The 25,812-nt window shown below is 39.6% G+C and overlaps 1 protein-coding gene and 1 pseudogene across 1 annotated transcript in view; both read right to left on the reverse strand.

The window, feature by feature from the left end:
- Nucleotides 1-25,422, reverse strand: part of Vps13a (vacuolar protein sorting 13 homolog A) — a 175,261-nt gene extending 149,839 nt beyond the window's left edge. The window contains exons 1-6 of the mRNA XM_051146210.1: nt 25,188-25,422; nt 12,469-12,512; nt 9,096-9,138; nt 6,963-7,058; nt 6,599-6,700; nt 1,480-1,589 (exon numbers count right to left, since the gene is read on the reverse strand). Of these exons, the coding sequence (XP_051002167.1) occupies nt 1,480-1,589; nt 6,599-6,700; nt 6,963-7,058; nt 9,096-9,138; nt 12,469-12,512; nt 25,188-25,287 (495 nt within the window). The 5' untranslated portion in view covers nt 25,288-25,422. The remainder of the gene's footprint in view (nt 1-1,479; nt 1,590-6,598; nt 6,701-6,962; nt 7,059-9,095; nt 9,139-12,468; nt 12,513-25,187) is intronic.
- Nucleotides 13,253-14,373, reverse strand: LOC127190134 (WW domain-binding protein 1-like; annotated as a pseudogene).
- Nucleotides 25,423-25,812: the final 390 nt, after the last annotated feature.

The raw sequence follows: 25,812 nt of genomic DNA on the forward strand, positions 1-25,812 counted from the left end.
CCTCCTTCCTGAGATAAACTGAAACTTAACTGAGATAGCCCTGCTTTCTGCCCCAACTTTTGCAAGAAAGAAAAAAAAAATTATTTCACATAGCCATATTCTTGTTAAATTTTACATTAAAAAGCTATGATACCTAATATATGGTATCTTCGCTTGATGGGGGGACACGTATATATATACACTCTATTTTTACATAAATTCTCCAGCAACGCATTGAAAAAATATCAATCTCTACACACTTTAGAATGTAAAATAGCAGTAAATATTTTAGACTCAAAGACCTACTTTGAGCATTTTGTTTATAGACTTCGTCTTTTCATGTTTATACTGGGATTTGAATCTCAGGCTCTTGTGTCATCTTTTCAGCAGCATCTGGAAGCTTCCTCACATGCACAGATGTTGAGTGCCTCTCTTAGGAACGGCGGTATTATTTCATAATACTTGTGTTATGGGCATAACTTTATTTTAAATGAGAGAGGGGACATATACACTCAAGGATTTATGTGTCTATTGTAAAAAATCCAACTTTTGTTAAGTTTTAATTGTTAAAAAAAAATTATATATATTATCTGAAGCCAAGAAAGCTCTTTAAAGGAGTTGTTTCTTCTAAGAACCAAGAGAAAGCCAGGTTAATGATGTAATTCTCTAGGGCACATGTACTGGCATTATGTCTTTTCTACCATACAAGATTAAATAAATTTGTCAGAAGTATGCTTTAAAAAAAAAAGCAATATTAAAGCAAATAGGATGGTTATCTCTAATGGTGAACTTGATACAATCTGAAACCACCTGAGCGGAGGGCCTCAATGAAGAATTGTCAACCAGGTTCATTTGTGGGCATGTCTGGCCAGACAAGGTGTGGAGGTGGGAGGTTGGGGGGTGTCTTGATGTTAACTGATATACAGAGCCTAGCCCTCTGTGGGTGACACCACTCCCTGAGTCTGGGTCCTGTACTACGTTAGAATGGCAAAAGCAAGCTGAGTACAGGCATCCACATTCATTCTAGCTCTGCTTTAACAAATGGGAATGCAACTCTCTGTTTAATGCTCCTGCCCTGACTTTCTGCAATGATGAACTGTGACCTGAATTGTAGCCAGTAAACATTTCTCTCTTAAAGATGCTTGTGTTGAATTATTTTATCATAGCAACAGGAAACTCACAAACTAGAACACCAACTAAATATATATTAAAAAAATAAAGTAAAATAAAGCATTGAAGAGCAGAAGTTAAGTTAGCTCTTCTTATTCCTAAAACAGTGATCTTTCCTGGAGGTTAAAAAAAAATTTTTTTTTAATTCATTAACCCCCAAGACACTGCCTTCACATCTAAAGTTTGAACAGCTTAAGCAAAGTATAATCAAGAACTCATTTAAAATATAATGATAAAATGAAAAGATTTTATGGCCCTTCCATCTCCCAGTATTTACTACAGAGCAAAAGCCAGAAACAATAAACACATAGATAGGGATAAAATACTTACATCATCTTCATAACGAACATGGATATTGGAAATTTTCACTTGAAGGTTTTTTATTATTTGAGTAATTAATTTTTCTGCAAAAGTGTCCTGTTTCTCTTCAGGAGGATTTTCTAAAATGCAAATACTCCTTTTTAAACTGAATAAAATACAAATCCTATAAATATCCATATATTAAAGTAACATTTTGCCTTGTTAAAGAAAATGTGTAACATTTTAAATAGATGACTTGAGATTGACAAAATCTGTCATACTAAAGGTCTTTATGTTTAAAAGCTGGTTTCTTGTCTAACTAGACCACAGCCAGTTATATTCAGTTCACTGGCATTAAATTTTATAACCTGAATGTAAGGGCCAGAGGACAAGGACTCTGCCATGACAGTGCTGCTCCCACAGACAAACTGGGAACAGTGACAAGGAGAGAAGAGAGCTGGATCTGAGATAAGGAGAATTGAGCAGGTGGTGAACAGCTGGTTAAGGGAAACCAACCTTTGGTTAAACAACTAGCTAGAGGACTAGTTGTTGAGGAGAGGTTGAGGAACTGAGGAAAAAGAAATACTTGGAGACTCAGGCATATGCGGTGCAAGCTGAGGGTCTTAAAGCCCAGGAGAACTTTACTTTCTGGCTCTCTATCTGTCTCCATCTCCGTCTTGCTTGCTGTCTGACTGACACCTTGCTTGTTGTTCCCCATCTATCTAGCTCTCTTCTTACTGTCCCCATCTTTCTATCTCTCTTGCCGTTATGTCTCACTCTAGCTTACCCTCTCATGTCTGTTACTTGCTTGCCATTCTCCTTGGGCCAAGCCCAGTATTTTATTAAAATGAAGTTCAATTTTCTCATTACAGATTACATCATGATTTTTCTCATCTTTTTTTACAATCAACAGGGCATTCAAAAATCAACAAAGCAAGGAAACAGTCTAACAAGGAAATACAAACAGTTCTGTATAACTCACAATAACGCATTCAGCAAAAACCAATCAATTTCCAAGCAATGGTCAGCATAACCTGATTACTAATTCTTCTTCTTCTTCTTCTTCTTCTTCTTCTTCTTCTTCTTCTTCTTCTTCTTCTTCTTCTTCTTCTTCATCTTCATCTTCATCTTCTTCTCCCCCCCGCCCCCGATTACTACTTCTTAAACAATACTAAGGGAAAGTTTAATCATAAATTTCCCCAGGCCAAAGCCATTATGTTTATAAGATTGTCATAGCAACATAGCTTGAACTAAATGTTCTCTTAAAAAAATAAACAAAAACAAAACAAAACAAACTTGATTTAGTCCTAGTCCCAAACCAACAGGTGTGCTATCCAAGCCTAGGCATTCCAAGCCCACCTTCTATTGCTCTCAAAGCAGATTCGAAAGAAACATTTCTACAGGTAACAGAATCTAGTCAGGTACTGTTATGCCCAGGTCTTAATTTTCTTTCATGCAGTTTCTGCTTGGGTGCTCAAAGACAGAGAAAAAAACTCTATCATTGTCTCAAGCCTTTGGCCAGATGCCCTCTTTCAACATTCTCTGTGGGAAAAAGTTTTCCCTGTATGAATTTCTTTAGGGCTGAGAAACAAAGAAAAAAAAAATAGTTTTGGGAGAAAAAAGGCAGATTTCTAGACAAACTTACACCTGGACCATACATAATATTTAGGGGCAATAGTGATCAGCAGGAGATCTTTGAAATTTAGCCTTTACGACTTAGCCTCATGTCTGTGACAAGACAGTGTCTTTTATAAATGTCAAGAAACTACGACCATGAAATCGCAACAATATGGTTGCCTAGACAAAACCTGAACAATGATGGTACCAGTTGGCATGCTGACAACATGGACAGGAGAAAACTCAAAGCCCCCACCCCCAGATCAAGACCTACAGACAACTATTGGCTGCTAAGAAAGAGAGACTTAGCCTTTCTAGGTACGAGCCTCATGAAAGGTTATCCAATCCCAAGCGGTCAGTCCTGAACACATGTCCATCCGAGTCACACTAAGTGGGTTCAGCAGGCTGCATTTATAAACACGCATGCACATACACACATACAGCAGCAGCAGTTTAAAGTGATACATGTGAGAGCAGAATGATATAGGAGTTGCTGAAGAAGGGCGAGAAAGGAGTAGAAACAATGTTATTAAAAGTCTTTGTTTTACACACTTATTTGAGAATATCATACATGAAAGCTGTAGTTATGTCATTTCCATCCATTCTCTCAAAGCCTCAAAAACACTCCTACAACTCTACTTTCGCCAGCCCTTACCTTCAAATTTGGAAGTAAAACTATAGGGAGATAAGTCCTCTCTTATCATCACTTAATCCCAACTATTTTTAAGGTAACAAATAAAACATGTCAAAAATAAAATGATAATCCTTATCTAAGCTGATATCGCAACAGGATGTGGCACAGTATTTGCTTCTTAATATAGCTCCTTTCCCATGAAATCATAAACTTCAATTTTCCTTCTATTATCTGCCCATCCTTTCATAAGTCTTTTCTGTGTCTTCTTCCTCTATATAGGCAGGTTTCCTCAAAACTCAATCCTAGAATTATATTTCTTCTCGTTCTATCTGTTGCTGCAGAGAACCTCATTCACACCCTAAAATATTTAACAGTTATCCTAATGTTGACACTTTCAAAACAATGCTGAATGAAGGCAGAAGTAGAAGAATGCAGAGTGGGCAGAATATGACAATTAGCAAAGTACCGTGCAGTCAGCATGGCCAGGGGAAGGCTGCTGGAGGGTTCAGAGCCAGTTATGAGGAGGGAGGTAGACAGCACTCCAATGGGAGCTTTCAATACATGTTGCTAAAGCACTTAAGGCTTTACCCTGGGAATAAGGTGTCACCAGTGAACTTTAAACATACTGGCTGCTTTTCCAGAGGCCCCAAGCTTCCATTCCCAGACCCATATGGCTCACAACTGCCTGTAACTACAGTTGCAGACAATCTAATGCCTTCTGCTAACATATTCAGGCACCATGCATGCAAATGGTGCATAGACGTACATGTAGACAAAGCACCAACATGTAAAATAAAATTAAAATTAAAAATGTTTTAAAGAATTGTATAATAAGCAATCAAATGTCTAAGACTCCCTCTTGCCCAGCACAATAGCTAAGAAATGATCCTATTGTTCAGCCAACTGAACATGAGAGCTCATCATGGGCAAAACAGACCTAACTAGCTCCAAAATCAAACAATACGTGAGGAACAGAAGGAGCCTACCCAAAAACAGACAACGTAGAAGTCTTCACAATGACATCACATCTGCATTTACTCACTAATACTAAGTAAATAACAGTTATGGTTTTTAAATATTTATTTGCCAGGCAAGGTGGAACATGCCTTTAATCCCAGCATTCAAGAGGCAGAAGCATGCAAATCTCCACCTTACAATAGTTAGGTAGGTAGGTAGGTAGATAGATAGATAGATAGATAGATAGATAGATAGATAGATAGAAGAAATCACCTTACAAAAGGTAGGTAGGTAGGTATGGAGGAAGAAAGAGAGAGAGGGGGAGGGGGGAGGGAGAGAGGGAGAGAGAGATCTCCACCTTAGATAGAGTAAGTAGGTAGGTAGGTAGGTAGGTAGGTAGATAAAGTTTTTCTAGAGTTGAATATCTGGCTCAATAGTAAATATTTACATTACTTGGACTTGGTCAATTGTCAAGGTCCAACATTAAAGGAAGTATGCACATGTAAGATAAGCTTAAAACAACCTAATGTAACTGTTGATGAGCATCTTTTTCAGCAATGTTGTAGTTCTTTAGGGAATGGCTAAAGGAATAAGTACAGGCTTTGCTTTCATAAAATGTAAGTCTTACAGTACTGTTTTATTTTTAAATACACACACACACACACACACACACACACACACACACACACACCTTGAAAAAATAATTTTTAAAAGAAAAGGCCTATGAAACGTAAGAAAGGAGAGTATTAGGGAAAGGGATGACTACACAGAATGAAAGAACTATGCCAAAGAAAGTAGAATTATATGTGATATTCCCACAGACTATTAAGTTTCCATTAATGTTTGCCAAGAGATAAAATGTGTATTATTGGGAGTTTATTTTTCACAAAGAAAAAAAAAACATCACAAAGGATGACAAGCATGCACAACCCTAGCACTTAGGAGACAAAGGCAAGAAGACCAACCTAGGCTACTTGGTAGATTCCAGGCAGGGCTGAACCATAGAGCAAGATCTTTTTCTCATTAAAAATAAATAAATAAATAAGTAAATTGTAATAATAATAATATTAATAATAATATTTTTAAAGGCAACCCTTCTCTCCTTTAAGAAAAATAATAAAAATCAGTACATGGTAGAGATATGAAGTCTTCATTTGTAAGATTTTAAAATATTTAGCTACTCAATGAAGAACAAAATAGAACAAAACTAGGTGAGTAGGAAAAAAACTTTTAAGTTTAAAATAAGAATTGGACAGAGTATATTTACAAGCTAAGAAGAAAGACCCACAAAGAGAAGAAGTGAGACTAAATATATAGAAAATCCCTAGTGATAGTAACAAGAGGAGACCTGGAAAAATTAGGTTTCTATGGGATAGCTCTTCCATTGATAATCATCAATGAGTTGTAATGAGGAGTCATGTGACCTACAGTGAACTGAGGCTGGGGGATGGGGAAGGACAGATTAAGGCAAACATAAACACAATAAAGGATTAACTATATTCAAGAGTAAATAATCAATATAAAGGCAAAGGCTAGAAAGGTAAGATGAACTTGATAAACTTGCTAATGATTTTAACTCCAGCACTCAGGGAGGCAGAGGTAGGTGGACTGCTTTAAGTGCGAGGCCAGCCTGGTCTACAAAGTAAGTCCAAAAGCCTGTCTTGAAAGAAAAATCCAAAAAACTGACTTTAGCCTCACAACAAACTATTATTTGCCTTAAATTTCTTCAAGGTAAAATTTCTGCACACATAACAAAACACAAAAACCACGTAACTTTCCAGGTCATAAGATTAGTTCCTACTTGTAATATTTTTCATCATATCCAGTGGAAAGCAATATACTACTACAGTAAATATTTACATCCTTTACTACCAGTTTTTTGATATTTCATAGACTGTATGGTTCCTCTGGTACTGTTGTCTGTTGTACTGATCAACTTACCTTGGTCAACTACTTTCTGTTTTGTTTCTTCTATTCTTTTTAGTTCCTGTTGCTTTGCTTCCATGAGTTGCTTTTCTTCTTTGATAGGATCATATTTTATTCCTACAGAAATCATATTAAAAAATTCAATTACCTTAAATTTAAATATACTCATTTCAAAAATTATCCTTGAAAATGATCAATAATTCAAACAAAACCTACTGAGATTTAAAACCAAAAAGAGTAATTCAATTTGAACCAACAAACCCTAAATTAAAATCCAAAATTATCTTCACCAAGATTACTTGGAACAAAAATATAAAATACAAAGATTTTTCTATCTAAAAATAAGAATGATTTAAATTATAACTTTTAAATGACTTACTAGAAGAAGGCACTATAAGTAAATAAATTTCTTCCAAAACAGCTTCAACTGGTTGAGTATAAAGGTTTTTCCATGGAATTTTAAGTTTAAGACTACCTATATTAAAATAAGGAGAAGAATATTGTTCATTCAACATACATCTACCAACCTACTTTCTATAAAGCATTAAAATCAGTCTTTGAAAGATCAGTAGAACAGACAACGGTATCAGAGAAACCATACAGTACTATAAAATTACAAGTTTTTCATTCAACAAATACATCAGGAAACATACTGTGGTATATAAACCAATAGATGAATAAATAAAGTGCTAAGAACACAATAAGAGTAACATATACAAATAGAATATTAAAGGATGGCAGGTACTATGTAAAAAGTATAAAAACAACACCTTAATTAATTCTGTTTTTCTACTGAATTTTCTAGTATCTGAAAATGAACATTGTCATTTTTTTTACAAGGGAAAACAAAAAGTAAGATCTAAATAAAATGGGTCTATCTCCTGTGTGTGTGTGTGTGTGTGTGTGTATGTACATATATGTATAAATATATACTTGCTTTTATATATGGTTTTATATGATGGCTGGAATCAAACCTGTGGCAATTAATACAAACTTTCAACTAGACAGGATTTAGAATTGCCTGTGCAACAAGCTCTAAAGTTTATCTCCAGAGAGGTTTAACAGAGGCAGAAGGACCAATTCTAAAGACTGGAGCCCTACACGGAATCACAAGGAGAAGAGAGGGGGTTACGAGCAGTCCTTTCTCCTTCCTGACCAATGGGACAAGTCACCTCATTCTCAGGCTGCCATGCCTTCCCAGTCATGGTCAACTGCACCCAAATCAGCCCTTCCTTCCTTCAGCTGCTTGTGCGGACACCTTGTCACAGCAATGAGAAAAGTGACTAGTAAATCCTCAGCCTTGGTATATTTATATAGTTTACACTCTCTTGGTGTATTTTTTATTTTTTCTTGAGTTGGGGTTACACTGACATACGCTAAAATTTAAAAATCACCAGTATAAATTTAAGTGACTTCTGGTAAGATCTAAAAGCAACATATAAAAAAAAGTACAAGACTGTTTTACAATATAAGAATAAGATTATTCCACCCTCAGATTAAAATAAAGACGTAAAAAAAGTGAAAAATCCTTACACTATGGTTACAAGTCTTTTAAAAAATTGCCAATCCAAACTATCAGAAACAAGCAATAATTAACATGTCAGAAGGAAAAAAATGCTATTTTTCACTTCTTCCTTAATGCTAAATTGTCCTTAGAGGAACAAGACAAAATTTAAACTCTAACCATGTCAAATTAAAATTTTTCTGTGGTGTATGGTTCAATATCAGCTATAAGTATAATATACAAAGTTGTAAAGACTGCCATCACAGTATTTTTATGTACTCTCCTCAGATATCACAGCTTCAGTAACACTATATAAATCCTACTATAGGAACTAAAAAATAAAAATAAAAATTGAAAGTTCACACTTAAGACACTATCTCAATCAACCTCTAAGACATTTAAATAAATGCACAACAGCATAAACTAGGAATCCTAACAGACAATTTTATTAAACATGTTAAATTCTACATTTAGTTTATTTCTGTTCTACCAATACATGTATACATGACCTACTTTAAGTTCATTCTTTAGTGAATTACAAACATGGGTAAGATAATCCAAAACAAACAAACAAAAAAAAAGTATTTTATTTTCTAGAATAAAAAACTTGAAACATCTTCTACAGCACAATCAAGTTTTCATTTTGGTCCCTAGATACAATGCCTGGGTGATCCAAACCCTCTTAACTTTTATGCATCTTGAACTTATCACATAACAGCAAATATAACTAGTCAGAATCATAGAAACAGACACAGTTCCTTAAGGTCTGTTAAAGGCTGCTTTGACTCTCAACATGAAGACCTACTAAGAGAAATGATTGTTCAAATAGTGCATTAGTCTCACAATACTTTTAAGTGACACTCCAAGTTCTATATATACAAAACACACAAATATTATAGTTTCAATTAATGCTCATAAACATTAGGAAAAATGATATAAGAGCAATAACAATTTAATTATTTAGGTTGCACGAACAGCAAGAACATTCCAGTAATAAATATCACTTACCTATATGACCAACTTTAACTTTAAATGGTACATCCAGTTCGTGCTAAAAAGAAAAATAAATCTGTAAAAAAAATTCATCCCCATAAAATCCAAAAATATAATTATTTTCTTAAAATTACATGAGGGTATTTTAGTTACCTTGCATATTCTTTACATCCTCAGTATTCATTTAAATGTAATGGTTTAGTTACAGAAAGCTTCTCTTTACAAAGTAAATGATTAAGTATATACTTAATACTGAACAGAAGAGCTTTTACAGAGATTAAGACTTTACTGCACAAAACTGGCATTTTACAAAATAATGATTTCAAAACTGTTTCTCTCTCTCATTGGGAGAAAGAACAGCTCTTAAAATAAGTGGTGCTGGAAAACATGGAGAGCCAATAGTAAAAACAGGAAGTTGGGTTTTTATACTATACCATACATAAAACTCAACATGGATCAAAACTAAGCAGAAAAACTTTATAGTTCAAAGGAAAACACAAGGAAAAAAATCTTCATAGAAATGACATAAAAAACACAGGCCCTGTAAAATTGGATGAATTGGCCTTCATCAAGCTAAAAACATTTATACATCAAAGGACACTATCAACAGATTAGCCAAATATCAGAAGAAAGGAAATACTGTAAATCAAGTAGCTAGTCCGGGATCAGCACACAGAATAAATAAAGATCTCAAAAACTTCAATCACACCAACAAAACCTGATGATTTTTAACATGCCAGGCTGGGGCCTGGAACTCATAAGATCCTTGGCCCCTGCCTCTTGATTGCTGTGACTGAAGGCATAAGCCACCAAGCCTCCTTTTTTTTTTTTTTAAGACAAGCTCACAATATAGCTCTAGCTGGCCTGGAAAATTCTCAGTAATCCAGACTAGCTACAGTCCCCAGAATGCTGAAATTTCAGGTGGGAACCACTCTGTTCAGTGAAAAAAAGAAGATGTGGGGGTGGAGGGGTTAGGGGTGGTAGGGGGTAGTGGGAAGGAGGGGAAGGAGGGGGAGGGGGACAGGGAAGAGGGGGAGGGAAAGGGGAGGAAAAGAGGGAGGGGTGGTGGTGGCAGAAGCGTATCTCTTCTTCACTATTAAAGTAGAAAGACAAAATAAACTTTCCTCCAAATAATTATTTTAAAGTAGGACTGAGAAAAAGAGTGGAGTCAGCCCCTCACAATCAAAGTATAATCTATTTGTTTAAATATATTAAAAGGTTTATTGGGGTTGGAGAGATGGCCCAGAGGTTAAGAGCATTAGCTGTTCTTCCCAAGGTCCTGAGTTCAATTCCGAGCAACCACATGGTGGCTACAACCATCCATAATGAGGCCTGGTGCCATCTTCTGGTGTACAGGTGTACATGAGAACACAACATTGTATACATAATAATAAACCTTAAAAAAAACGGTTTCTTGAATAAAATGGATGCTAGGAGAACATTTTAGTTCCTAGCCCAACATGAGAAATATGCAAAATAATTGTTACTTCTAACAAGTTGTTCCATCTCTAGATTATTCGATTTGTCTTTTTTTCTTTTGTTTTGTTTGTAGCCACATAATAGTATCTGGAACAAATATACCTTTCCCTGGAGAGTTAAGAATACTGAGATCTATTTGTAAAGTTTCTAGTAACTCCTCACTATGTATATTATTTTATCAAAGTCTCTACATAGAGTGTGTTCTAACTATTGATGAATACGTCCTGTATCACAAGACAAAGCGGTTACCAGCCAAATAACGCTAAATATTAAGGTAAGACCACCTCTTGATGTTGGTGTTCTCACCAACACCTATTTGTGTAACTGACTATATCTGACTTTGAAAATAGAGTATAAAAATATTAAAAATAGTTGTAGACATTGTCTATATTTTATGTGTCTTATTTGGTTACAGAATAAAATTTCTTTTTAAAAACTTATGAGTAAGGCTAAATCAGTATTGTAACTGAAAATACATTTTAAATCTTTGTCATGAATTTAAGTTCTTAAAAATTCTATCATTGATTTCACAGAATTTTGTGGGTGGTTTTAAATAAATTTTATACTTCTATTTTGAAAAACAAAGGCAAGCTGGGTATGTTGGCTCATGCCAGCACTTAGAAGGGAAAGGCAGGAAAATCTCTAAGTTCAAAGCAAGCCTGGTCTACATACTAATTGCCAAGCCAGCAAAGACCACATAGTAAGACTTTCCTCCCCCAACAACCCCGCCCCCACCGTCTCTCTCACACAAGCACACAGGCAAAGAATTTGCATAGGCATTCTTCATTGACCAGACATTAAAAGAACGTATTTTACAGTAGCAAGTTCATGAGAAGAGGCTCAACATCACTACCTATTCAAGAAATAGTTATTTGGGAACTGCTGGTCGAGGAAGATCTTGAGATACCACTTCATATCTACTAAGATAGTGGTTAACACGTAAAACAGAAAGTAGTTATTTTGGGAAGATTTGGGAAATGTCAGGAAATTAGAACTTATTGGGGAAGGAATGTAAAGTGGTTTCACAGCTGCAGAAAAAAAAAAAAACCTTGCTTCATTCTGGAAAAGGCTACATGTATTAGAAAAGCCAGAAATTCACTCATAGATAATATACTCAAAAACATGAAAGCAGGCCCTTAAATAGGCATGGAAACATAAATATCTGCTGCAGCTCTATTTGAAAGGGCCCAAAGGCAGAAATAACCTAAGTGCTCCTCAAAAGCTTGAGGGGGCAGAGGGGGGTGGAAAGCGTGGTGAGACTAAATGAAAAACCAAAAAAAAGTGACAGATAGAGAGGATATTCAGTTATAAAAAGAAATGACAACATGGTACATGCTATGAGTGGATGACCCAAGAGAACACTACACCAAGTCACACAATCTAAAAGTAATGTGCAAAGATAACATGGTATCATTAGGATGAATTAAGTTGATGGGGATGGAAAGCCAAGTTTAGAAAATCATTTAGTGAGTACAGTGTCAGTGGGCAGTGAAGAAAAGTTCCCAAGGCCAGGGGAAAGCAAAAATGAAAGTTATTGTTCAATATGGTGAGAGTTTCTCTTGGCAATGTGAAAGAGTTGTGAAAATAGATGCTGGAAGAGTTGAAAAAGATTGTGAACATAATTCACATCACAAAATTAATATACTAAAATGATGTTAAATAAGCTAGAAGATAAGCTAAATACTTCACAGAAACACCATATGGAAATAAATAAAATACAAAAAATTTTAATGAGAAAAATGTACTCAGTTTTCTTCCTTAAGGATTCTACTTTGCAAAGTTCACATTTTATGAAAACAACTTTCAAAATGTTTCTCATAGTTAAGAAGTTTAAAGTGGCATGTTAAATTCCAAACAAGCATATTAAGTAAATGCACTAATATCATAAAGTTTCATAGGTAAGACCTACCAATGCATTTTCTTTAATTTGAAGATTCTTGAGGACCACAGCTCCTTTAAAAAGAAACAAAAAGAAAATGATATACTCAGTTGTATTTCATTTTGAAGTTAAGTATGCTTCATTTTAAATATGACACCAGAAAATAATAATGTACAAACAGAAAACAGTATTTGTTTTTACTAGCTCATGGTCACTCTTCTGCACAGTCTAAGAAGGTCTCACAGGAGAATATCTTGCCCAGTGCCGGCCTAGACATAAAGCACTCCAGATTCCATAAAACTGTCTCAAGGGAAAAAGACAGAAAGCAATAGAGAAAGATGCTTGACACTCTCCTCTGTCTACTGAGCTCAGACAGACACACAGACACAGACACAGACACACACACACACACACACAACTACTCCCAGAGAGAGAGGCATGTTCACTGCACATGCTTAAACACAAAATACACTCACACAAAGTGGCATGAAGAACATAATAGCGAAATGAGAACATAATGTTACTACCCCCATCACTTTAATTAAACGCAAACAGTTTAGCAGGCAGCAAATTATCTGTAAATCTTACACTTTGGAAGCCAGAGGCAGAAGGACCAATACATAGCAAGTACAAGACCAGTGTGCGCTACATAGGCTGGGACAGAGCTTAGTGGCAGAACACTCACTCAACATGTATAACTTCCTGGGTTCAATCATCCACAGCAGACACAAATTGGCAGAATGGACTGAAGTAAACAAACAGCATCCAACAATAAGCTGTGTAAATGACTCATCCTACCTCTTATTTTTTTTTTTTTTTTTTTTTTTTTTTTATGGTTCATGTCTCTTTAAAGAGATTAAAGGCTCCTGTGTATGCTTTGGGAGTGAGTAAAGACAGCACAGTCTTTAGTACTTCCCCTCTTTAGGGCTCCAGACCATTTGGGCATATTCTAGAAGGGTGGGGAGGGGCACACATGGAGGAGGACTACAGTTGAAACTTGGGCTGTTCCTGGTGGCTAAGTAACAACCAATTTCATTTTTGAAACTACTTATGGGATGTCCCTGTAACTTGAAGCTACCCCCTAGTGAGGGACCTAGGGCAGAGTCTAGGAGCAGTGCACAAGGGGAATGGTCCTCCAGATCTGGTTGGGTAGCACTGGCCCTCATCTCCTTGACTGGCTCACCTTCACTGGAGTCAGGACAAGGGTAGAGCTCAATACCTGAGTCACCAGTCAAGGGACGATAGTGGCAGGAAGGGGGTATATGGACTGGGCTCAGCCCTGCCCTGGGTTCGCCCTCCTGAAGAGGAAGAGCACTCCGATGAGAGGAAACACCTTCTACATTTGTCCCCTCCAAGTGGGCAGAGCAGCTGGATTTAGAAGAGCAGCAGGTGCGTTCATTGGAAGCAGTCACGGGGTAACCCAGGGCCATGGTGTTAAGAAGGTGGTGGTGTGCCTGGGTGCTGAACCACATCCTCACAGGCTGGGAGGCACTGAGGAGGCAAAGGTCAAGCAGAAAACCAGCAGAAACAGGGCCAGCCCCATGGCATGTCCATGGTAAGCCAACACGTAGATCTTACACTGCCACTGTTGCTATCGCAGCCCAAGTTTAGCTCCTGTGTAGCAGAAGGCACAACAACAGCTAAAGAGGATTAGGACCACCAGAGTAGCCAGAACCACCAGAGTTCATAGCAGTAGGTGCAGCAGCCAGTCTTCCCACAGCAGCAACCACTCTCACAGAGGCTGAGCAGGGTATTCACTCCCAGGCGCAGCCCTCTGCTGTTGCAGCACCCAAAGTGCCCTCCAGGCCGCTTTGCTGCTATTTCTGCTGCTGGCAGGAGCCACTCCTCCACCTACAGATCCCTGAAGACCACAGCCTCCTCCACTGGCAGCTGCCTTGCCACTGCTACCTCTGCCACCTCTGCCACCACTGCCATGGTCCCTACCTGGCCCATCTCTGCCACTGCCACCATCACCCCACAGCCAGAGCTCCCATCATTCTATCTCTGAAGGGTACACATTAAGCTAAAAACAAAAACCATGAGAAAAGAAATTCCAAGCAGATAACCAAACCACAAAGTGGAGGATATGATTCAGCAATTCTACTTCTAGGTATGTACTCAAAGTATCTGAAAACATGGATGAAAAGAGAAATATTCCCATTCATAGCAGCATTATTCCAAAAGACAGAAGCAACTCATCCCTACCTGCCCCTCTTTCATACACACACACACACACACACACACACACACACACACACACACAGAGAGAGAGAGAGAAAGAGACACGGGGGGGGGGGGGGAGAGGGAGACGGAGCAGATATTCTTTATTTTTTTAATGATTTGAGTTCATGCTACAGCATGGATAAACTTGTAAGGACACACTGTTTAATGAAAGAAGCCAGTAAAAACAGGGTAAATACAATCATTGTCAAGGTCTGGAGATAGTAGAATATTAGTAATTACTGCTTAATGGATACAAGTCAATGGTTTTGAATGCTGTAACATATTGTGAATTTAGTGACACGGAGGTGTACATACATAAGACAGTTAAGAACATAAACACTGAGACTAGCATGGTGGCGTACACCTTTGATCCCAGTACTTGGGAGGCAGAGCCATGGGATCTGTATGGCTTCAAGCCAGCCCTACACAATAAGTTCCAGAGCAGCCAGTAAGTTTCAGGGCAACCAGGAGAAACTTAGTGGGACCCTTCCTCCAAAACAAAACAAAGTGCACGCATGTGCATGTTTGCGCGACGCACACACACACACAGACACACAGACACACACACACACACACACACACACACACACGCACACACACACGCACATTTTCAAATGGGGTAGAACACTGAAAGAATTTTTAAAACTCCAAGATGAATAAAAATTGACAGGAAACATTTCCAGCATTTCTTTTAAAGGTCATTCGCTATAATCTGTCTACCAGATGTTCCCATTAATTGTAGTGTAGTATCTGGAAAATACTATTAAGCTCTGCAAGAAAACAGATATTACCAGGCTACCCCAGCCCCTCAAACAGATGTTACCAGGCTACGCCAGCCCCTCAAACAGATGTTACCAGGCTACGCCAGCCCCTCAAACAGATGTTACCAGGCTACGCCAGCCCCTCACTGATCAAAGCCCCTGTGCCTGGGATCCGTATATAATTTGTGGTTTTTAATTTTTTCTTTATTTTTATGTAAAGTGCTCTGCCTACATGCCAGAAGAGGGCACCAGATCTCACTACAGACAGTTGTGAGCCACCATGTGGTTACTGGGAATTGAACTCAGGATCATTGGAAGAGCAGCCAGGGCTCTTAACCTCTGAGCCATCTCTCCCCCCCATACTGGTTATTTTTGTCTCTAAAAATAATATACTCCTGAGCTTCAGCACCAAGAGACATTTTAAAGTTATGAGCCTACTCTTGGTCTGGCCATTATTAAAGGACTTTAATACTCTTAATTGATTTAATTATTGTGGCTGTCAATAACTATCTCTCATGTTGGAGGTGGAAGATGAGAAGATGGGGGGATGAGGAGACAAGGGAGGGGGGAAACAGGGGTGGGGGGAGAGTGGCGAGGATGGACTTCACAGAATGCACAATTGCCTCATAAAAGTCCAAGACAACAGACCACTCAGGTTAGATGAAACCTTCCATATTCAGCTAAGTACATTCCCATACATGTGTAGAATAACCATACACACTGTAAGAGAAAACTTCTTCACTGGCATATAAATCTGACCCAAACACAAATCTCTCCAGCTAGCAAAGGCTATATTTCTGAGAAGAAAGTCTTCCACATTGAACACATTATTTGAGGCAACCAGAATCTATGTTCTCAGGCCATGGCCACTCATATTTGGCTCAGAATAAATTCTCAGATTTCCCTTTTAAGTAAGAGCTGCGTTCTGCATGAATATTAGGTTTGGATGGACTCCTTTCTTTAGCGTGTCACTGTCACTGATGATATATTTGAAGTGAATAAGCATGTTTTAACATCTCCCTAGGAGAGTCATATTCCTTAGTGTGTATGTGTCTGACAACTGTCAAAATAAAGAAGTTAAAACTGATAGAAATATAGTTGGAAAATGGCAAATCTACTATTACTGTCAAAGACCTGGATAACCAGTATCAGTTATACACATATTTAGTGGGAAAAAGCACAGATACAATTGAAGTAAACACCATTCAAACGCTGGCTGTAACTGACATTTGCGGAACAATCATCCAGGAGCAGTGCACACATTCTTCTGGAGCACATATCAACACTCACAAGATAAGATTTACCCGAGTCTATAAAACAGGTCTGTGTCTAAACAAAGTGTGAAAGGGTGTTATACTCAGATCACAATAAGCCTGAACTAATAAACAGTCTAACAGGAAGAAAACTGGAGAAAAATAAAAATCACAAAACATTTCGGAGTCCAAGATCTGAATATTGACAAGTCACTGAAGTCATAAAGGGGATTGCTGAATATTTTCAATCATAGGAAAATACAACTTATCAAAAAAGAAAGTAAGTACAGTAACAGCAAACCTTAGAGAAAAAATATAGCACTAAATGCAGACATTAGAAAAGAAAAATCTAAACTTAATAATCTTAGTTTCACTTCAGCCCATGCATGATGCTATATGCCTTTAATCCCATCACTGGAGAGGCAGAGGTAGGCACATCTGTGAGCTTGGGGCCACCTTGGTCTAGCAAGTTCCAGTGAACAGAAACAGAGGGAATGCATCCAAATTTACTCTTTGAGATAAGCAGTACTCTAAGACCAAAACCAGATAAGGACATTACAAGAGAAACAGGAGGCTAATACTTCTGTCTCATGAACAGATGCAAAGATCCTCATTAAAATATAAGTAAACTGAATATAAAATGTCATAATGAAGCAAAACTTATACCACAAATACAAGCCTAATTCAATATGTGTGAAATAATCCATATAATCTATAATGTCAACAAGCAGAAAACAATCTGACAAAATTCCAACACACAATCTTTTTTGTTGTTGTTATTTTGTTTTGTTTTTTTGAGACAGGGTTTATCTGCATAATAGCCCTGGCTATCTTGTACTAGTTTTGTACACCAGGCTGGCTTTGAACTCACAGAGATCCACCTGCCTTTGTCTCCCAGCTAAGATTAAAGGCATGAGCCACGACGCCCAGCTTCCAACACACCTTCCTGAAAGAGACAAAAAACACTCTTACAATGTAAGTCCAGAAGAACAGATGTGACGGTGCACACCTATAATCCCATCCTCAGGAGGATGGTTCTGAACTCAAGGTCAACCAACCTATAGAGTGAGTTTGAGACTGGCCTACACAGCATAGTAAAACCCTGTCTCAATAAAATATGATAGAAGTATGCATGACTTGTTTTTTTGGTTTTTTTTTTTTTTTTTTTTTTTTTAATCTAAATAGTAACTGCTTCAGGAAGTGGGTAGAAATTGGAGGAAAGAGTCAGGAAAGAAGTTTTTCTGACAACAATCACATTCTATTTATTGATTAGGTTTGAGTTAAAGTGGAATCAATATGGAGATTAAAGATTAGAGGTAGCTAGCCAGCACTTATTCCTTTCTCCATAATCACTTCACAAGATACAATCAAAGAAACTGGAAAACAGTGTTTAATCATTGTGGGTAGATGTGGGAGAATGCTGAAGTTCAGCAGTAAACAAAAAGAGAAAGGAAAACCTCAAGAGATTGTGCATAGTACAAGAGAAAGGGAAAGAGGCAGAATGTGGGGGAGGAGGAGGCAGGAAGATCCCAGCATGGGCCACTGACACAGGATCTGACGCCCAACAGAAATAACCTAACAGACAAAAGTAATTTAGCTCTGCACAGCAAGGACAGTCTGGAGAAATTCTCTGCCTTTCCCAGAATATTCTCACAGCACTTCACCAGGGAGCCATCTTGTGTAAGATGCTCTAAATCAATCTTGTCTGAGCTTACAGCTATTGGGAACTAAAGACACCTGCATTTTCTCATCTCCAGGTCCACATCACACAATACAGTGACTCAGTGGGCAACTTCTCTGAGAATCATTTGCATCTAGGAAAAGAGCTTCTGACACAAACCCACAGAGAATTCTGTGATAGAAAAAAATGGATGGCTATGCATAATGGGACAAAGAAGATGCTTCCCCAGCAAGTCACAAAAACCTGTCACAAAAAAAAAAAAAAAAAAAAAAAACGGCTCTAGGGGAACTAAAGTCAAGTGCGCTTTCTTAGAGGAGCTAAGGTTCTGCATACTAGAATAATGGGAACTGAGCTGCCTAGAGGCCTCCTAACACAGGCACCAAAGGCTCCATAGTTCCTTGCTCTCAATGTGCACAGACATGGAGTCACTGACACTGCAGCAAGGCATCACATCTACCTTTGGAGTATTGGGAGAACCTGAGCCATGCATGTGCCTGCACTGACTTGTTGATACAATGCAACCTCAGCATAGGCTCAGCTCTGGAATATGCAACCCAAACAACCAGTCAACTGGCCCAGGCAGTTCTATTTTCCTCCCTAAGTCATTCTGGTGTGCAGGGAAGCTCATGGGTATTTCAGGCAGCTACAGCCACAACTGCCACCAGGGGCTTTGAGGCCATCACAGTGAAAGAGAGAGCCCACGGCATTCAGTTTCTAAGGGAGGCACACACCCCAAGACAATGATGAAACTGCTGATTGGGGTAAGTTATGACCATCAGGTCTTGACAGCATAACTGAACATTTTGGCAGAACTTTTTCTGAGACAAGATCTCATGAAACCCACCATTATGTGGCAAAGATGACTCTGAATTCCTAATCCTCCTGCCTCCACCTCCCAAGTGATGTACAGACATACAGCATTATGCTGAGTTTATATTGTGCTAGGATCAAACTCACATGCAAGGATCAGCTATCACGGAATGCAAACCAAAAAATTACACGGAGATGCTGCCTCATTCCAACCAGTTGGCAAACATGCAAACAAAAAATAAAAACTACCGTCCTGGCTAGATATGAAACTCTGTCTCAAAACAAACAAAAGCAAATGCTGGTGATGGCATAGTTACAGCTAAGAAGAACAAAAAACAAAAATCCCTTATACATTACTGATGAGAACGCATATTAGAATAGACTCTAAGAAAAGCAGTATGCTAGCTTCTCAAAAACACCAAACACAGAATTACCATATGACCCAGCCATACAAGTATGTTCAAAGCAAAGGAGTCAGAATACAAGAGCTATCTAAACGTTTACTGCAACACTACTTACAAAAGTCCAAGTAGAGAATCAGCCTACATATTCACCAGCAGATGAGGTGGAAAGGAAAACATGAGATAGATATAAAGAATGAAACTGCACAATTATACTTGCAGGAAAATGGATGGAACTGGAGGGCATCACAGGGCAGAATAAGATTCAGAAAGCCAAGTATAACATATATTCTCTCATGGGTAGAAACTGAAAAACAGAAAACAAGACCTTAAAATAGTAAGGGGACTATTAGCAAAGCAGAAGGGAAGAGACATCAGAAAAGTGGTTATGGGATGTTGGGGGTTGCAGGAGCCATTAAATGAGTATAGAAATGTCACAGTGAAACCTATTCTTTTATACAATTAATATGTATTAAGTTCTACTTTAAGGTTCTAGGAAAACATCTTAGAACATATATGTAATGATAAAATTTAGGCAACGAGAAATGGAAGTTTCCCCAAGATCTTAAGAATTATTTGCTGGTTCGTTATGTATTTAAGGATTCTAGGAATGAGTTCTTAAAATCAGGAACTATGTCCTGACTGTGTATCTTCCTATACAATCTCTGGCGGAATAGTAGGTATGCAGTAAGTGCCACAGGATATAAATCTCTACCGGTGTAGTAAGAATTTTGGTTTCTTTAAAAACATAAAATGTTATGTGGATATGTTTTTGTTTTAATCTCAGGTGTGGGATGTGGGGCTGCTTCAGATTGATCACAGCAGCTAACTATGATTTGTCTTGTGCTCTGGGAGGGGCGTGGTTTTGCCAGCTGCAGATAGTTTCCACAAGTGTGTAACAAATGCTTGAGCCCTGAGAGGTGCTGCTGAGGGCTGATGCTCCTGCTGTTTGCTGTATTGCTGATTAGAGATATCCTGAAGACAAAAATTCAAATTGCCCCCAAGGAACTGGAGGCTCCTAATCAGCAGGAAGTAGCCGAATGATATAGACACACACACACACCCCCCCCCCCCCCAGCCTTCTTTCTCTCCTACTGAGTATTGTGGGATTGGAAAAGATAGGGGTGGTGTAGGGAGGTAGGGAAAAAACTCAGTAAATAGCCAAAAGGTCTGGTTACATATCAAACGATTACGATTAACAATTCAGAATGAGACTTAGTTAAAACGCAAAGCTTCTGAGCTCTCAGTGTTACCTATAGAGATGTCAGGCAACAACAACAGTTACATTTGTCTAAGTGGCATAACTTAGAGGGAAACAGCTGAGAAGTGAGAAAGGAAAGACCAGCAATAGTACAGGTACACAAGCACTTCTGTATTGCAGATGATAATTTCATAATAAAAGCCACCCTTACTGGACAGTGTCCTTTAAAAATGTACGTAGTTGGGCATGGAGACCTAGCTCAGAGGTTAGAACCACTTGCTGCTCTTGCAGAGGAACCAGGCCCAGTTCCCAGAACAACACAGTGGCTCACAGGGATCTATCATCTTCTGACTTCCCTGGGCACCAGGTGTGCACATGGTACACATACATACATACATACATACATGCAGGCGAAACCCTCATACACATAAATTAATAAACCTAAAGAAAATATAAATTAAATCAAAGCTAAAATGAATGTACCTCTTATCATAGACACTAGGCACTTGTTTAAAAAAAGAAAGATGGAAGGAACGAAGGAAGGAACGAAGGAAGGAACGAAGGAAGGAAGGAAGGAAGGAAGGAAGGAAGGAAGGAAATCTGTCCCAAGTCCAAATCAATTATAATTGCTGAGGGAGGATTCAAAACTGTGTACTCTATCAAATGTCTAGGCTGATTCTAACACAGCCTAGATCTTGACAGATGTAAGTAAAATGTTAGGTTTCAAAAAACTCCAAGACAAATCTAGGAAATAAAACAATTCCTAACTAGGAACCATTTCAGAAACAAATGCCAGAACAATGCTTGGTGCTGCCTCAGCACTAATTAATAGCATAAGGGTAATAGTGAAATTAGCTGGATAACACAGAAACTTATCAAAAACTATATATATATAACCATTAATGGGCCCTTCTGACATTAGAACATAAAATATTAACCCCATCTGTCCTAGAGTTTCTTTTGTTGTGGTAAAACATCAGGGAAAGGAAGTCAGGAAAAGAATTTAAGAAGGCAGGAACCTGGAGTCAGGGGCTGATGTGGAGGCCATGGAGGCGTGCGGCTTACTGCCATGCTTCCCATGGCTTGCTCAACCTGCTTTTTAAATAGAGCCTAGAACCAACATCCCAGGGATAGCACTACCCACAATTGGCTGGGCCCTCCTCAATCGATAACTAATTTTGAAAATGCCCTCCAGCTGGATTTTATGGAGCCATTTTCTTAGTTGGCATTCCCTCCTTGCAAATAACTCTTTCACCAGTTTTGTATCAAGATTTATCTACACACTATCCTCATGAGCATTTGATATTCTCATTTTTAAAAAGTTTCTTTTCTTTCTTTCTTTTTTTTTTTTTTTTTTTTTTTTTTGGTATGTGTATGTGTGTATATATTGGTGTTTGCACGTGTGAATATTTGGTCCCCAGGTGGTAGAACTGTTTGGGAAGGATTGGGAAGGAAGGCGGTATGTCCTTGTTGGAGGAAGAGTGTCAGTGGCGGCTGGCTTTGAGGTTTGAAGACTGCTGGTAGGTGGATCAAGATGTAAGCTTTCAGCTGTTACTTTGCTCTCCTGTCATAGACTCTAACACTCTGAAACTGTAAGCCAAATGAAATGCTTTTATTGTATTTATTTATTTTTATAAGTTTGCTCTGAGGAACGCTTATAATGCCTTTGGAGGCTGGAATTCCAGATGAGCCTACATGCCCACCCAGCATTTATGTAGGTTCTAGGGATTTTTAACTCTGGTTCTCAAGCTTGTTTAGCAAGCACTTCAATTACTAAATCATCTTTTAATCTCTAAAGTAGTATTTTTAAAAGATATTCTAGTAGGTACGAAGAATCAAACACTTTAGCTAAGGTTTTAATTTGCAGTTCCCTTGCTAATGGTGTTGGGTGAAAGTGTGAAATAATATAACCATTTCAGAAACCAGTGTGAGGGCATATTAGCTTCATTAGAAGGGGTAGGTTCTTGGAGGGGAGGTTTCCATAATAAAATACTTAAGACTAGTTCTTATAGAGAAAGCAATATGTCTGGCTCAGTTTGAGAGGCTGAAAATTCAAACAGCATAATAGCAATTTTAGTGAAAATGAAACACACATACTATACTGTGGAGATTACGCTCACAAAAAGAAACTGACAGGCGCTATAACAACTTCCCCGTTGCCCTACTTCTAAAAGACCCAGCACCTGCTATCATCACCAGGCTAAGGGCTAAGCTTCCAACACAGAACTTCTAGGAAACACAGTCAGACCATAACTAGACATATCATGCCACTCCTCATAATGGCACATGGTTACTTAAGCACTCACAACCCCACATTAGGTATTTACCTCAAAGAAATAATTTATGTTCACACTAAAATCTAATGCAGCTTTCCTTTTAACTGCCAAAAAGGAAATACTGAGGGGTGGGGGGGGGAAAGCCAGCAAAGCTCTGTTTATAACACAGCCATAAAGTGAAACACCACGGACAAGTACAGGAATTGCAGGGCAAGGTGACATATGCAGTACATGGGTGATATATGGATGGCTTCTCTGCATTCTGTTAAGAAGCCTTGCTCAAAAGACTCAAAAGCCTTGCTCAGAAGCCAAGTGTGATGGCACAGGCCCTTAAACCAAGGACTCAGGAGGACAAAGCTAGAGGATTCTCTTTAAGTTCCAGGCCAGGCAGGGCTACATAGTGAAGCCATATCTCAAAAAGAAAACGCTACATAGCCAAAGGACTCCATTTATGACACTCTAGAAAAAGCAAAATAGAGATGGAAACAGATCAGTAGTTGCCAATTGACCAATTACAAAGAAATAGAAGAGGGAATTTTGTAGGCTTGTACAAGTTTTTTGTATCATTATTGGGACGGTGGATGCATGCTTAACACTTATTAAAACAGAACTATACACAAGAGCAAATTTTACTCTAGGTAAACTTCAAATATATAAATTCAATAAATTGTATTCTACACATGTACCTTGAATGTAGAAGCAATATTTCACTACAAATCCAACCACTGTCCAAGTAGTTTTCTTGTTCATTTAAATTTTTTCCTTTAAAAAATTTTATTTTACATGTATGGGTGTTTTTACCTGTGTGCATGTCTGTGTGCAGTGCCCCCCGCCCCCCCAGAGCCAGAAGAGGACGCCCTGGGACTGGAGCTACAGAGGGCAGTGAGCTGTCCTGTGGACACTAGGACTTGAATCCAAGTCATCTGGAAAAGCAGCCAGTGCTCTTAACCACTGAGCCATCTCTCCATGACCCACCTCCGGTGTTTTCTAAGGCTTCTTTCAGAGGTACAGAGAGGCCAGTTTTGTAACTCTCACTTTCCAACTGAGCACCAGCACAGATTAAGCAAGCTGCAAGCATCTGCTCTCAAAGAGACTGTGCTAGCACTTACCGATCAATGTTTGCACACTTGAGCATGGGAGAAGGTAACCAGCTACATGAGGGCTTGTTTGTTAAGTAAAACTAAATTACTTGCTTTCGTTATTTCAAAAATGAGAAGGCTCAAAATAAACGAGTATTTTTAGATAACTGTTAGTAAGTGCATATCCGAGAATACACACACCCTTCACACAAATAATCCTAACTTTGGTCTGGAACATTCATTTCAAAAAGGTCTCTAATTGCTAATAGCTACTTAAATAAACAAGAGCATAATACAAAACAGATGGAAGCAGTAAAAATGAGACACCGAATAAGGTAAAGTATTGCAGTAAAGGGGTAGACGCAGGCAGCCCTTTTCATCTAAGCAATGTTCGCCACGCCTTCTTCAGGTCGGCCGAGATACTGAAAGCCCGTTTAGATTCTGACCGTCTTTTTCCCTACATTTTCTTTTTGTTCTTTTTAAAAACTCAGGCCCACGAACACCCACATCCCCACCTGGTCTGGCTGTGACCTGAAAACAGAAGCAACTGAGTTACTTACTCTAAAAGAGGCTTTTCCTTCCCTTTTATATCCCTCCCCCGCCTCCTCCCGCCCCCCGTTATTAGCCTACCCCAGCTAAGCAACCCCTAAGTCCAGATTCAGTGCCGGGAACCCGCCTAGAAAGCACCGAGTTATGAGGTAGGGAAGGGACGAAGGGCATCTTCGCGGACAGCGCCTGGCCTTCACGTGCGAGGCGGCGTGCTACACGCCGTGGGCTCGCCGGAGCCTTCGTTACAGCTCTGGGGGAAACTGACAGGAGATGGCTCGCTCGCCCAGGAGAGGCCAGAGGTCACCAGCGCCTGGCCCCACCGGGACTGGGGGCTTCGGCCCGGCCTTCCCCAACCTCACGGCTCGCGCCGCCCGCCAGGGAACCGCCGCCCCGCTTTACGTAACTTGAAGGGCGAGGCGGGCAGCTGCAGGTGGCGGCGCCGGGCTGGCCAAGGACCGAAGTCACGAGAAGCCGCGCCGCCGTCTCCCGCGACACTGGGACGGCGACCCCGTTACCTTTCCAAATGCCCAGAGAGAGCTGCGACTTGTCCAGGTTCACCACATAGTCTCCCAGGAACCGGTTCAACACGTCTACGACCACCGACTCGAATACCATTTTCCTCGGCCGCGGAGAACACCGCGGCAGTATCCGCGCTGCTCCCTACTAGAGACGGCCCGCCTTACCGGCTCCGGGCCGGTTCCAGCTACGACGCCGGGGCCGCCGGGTCGCTCCGCCACACCGCGAGCCGGGCAGAGGATAGGTGGCCGCTCGCACTGCGCGTGCGCAGCTCGGACTGAGCGTGGGGGCGTGGCCGACGCGGAACTGGAGGCGCGGCCCGGAGAGGAAGGGAGGGAGGGAGAGACGGAGGGAGGGAGGGACAGCGGCTGCGCAACCGCGGGCCCGCGCGAGCCCTGGGCGGGGAGGCGGAGGGGCAAAGGCTGCTCCTCTCCCGCCGGCCCCGCCTCCTGTCCGTCGCTTAGCAACAGGACACCTGTCCAAGAGCTGCGAGATATTGGAGACCCCGCCCCGGAATGACCCTTCGGAGTAGACGCGGCGAGCCCTCCTCCGCCGGGTGGCTGGGCGTGGTGCTAGCCGAGAGGAACGCCCTTTCCGCAGGAGAAAACTACGGTCGCGAGATCC

This window comes from Acomys russatus, chromosome 5 (genome assembly GCF_903995435.1).
Source record: "Acomys russatus chromosome 5, mAcoRus1.1, whole genome shotgun sequence".
NCBI classification, from domain to species: domain Eukaryota; kingdom Metazoa; phylum Chordata; class Mammalia; order Rodentia; family Muridae; genus Acomys; species Acomys russatus.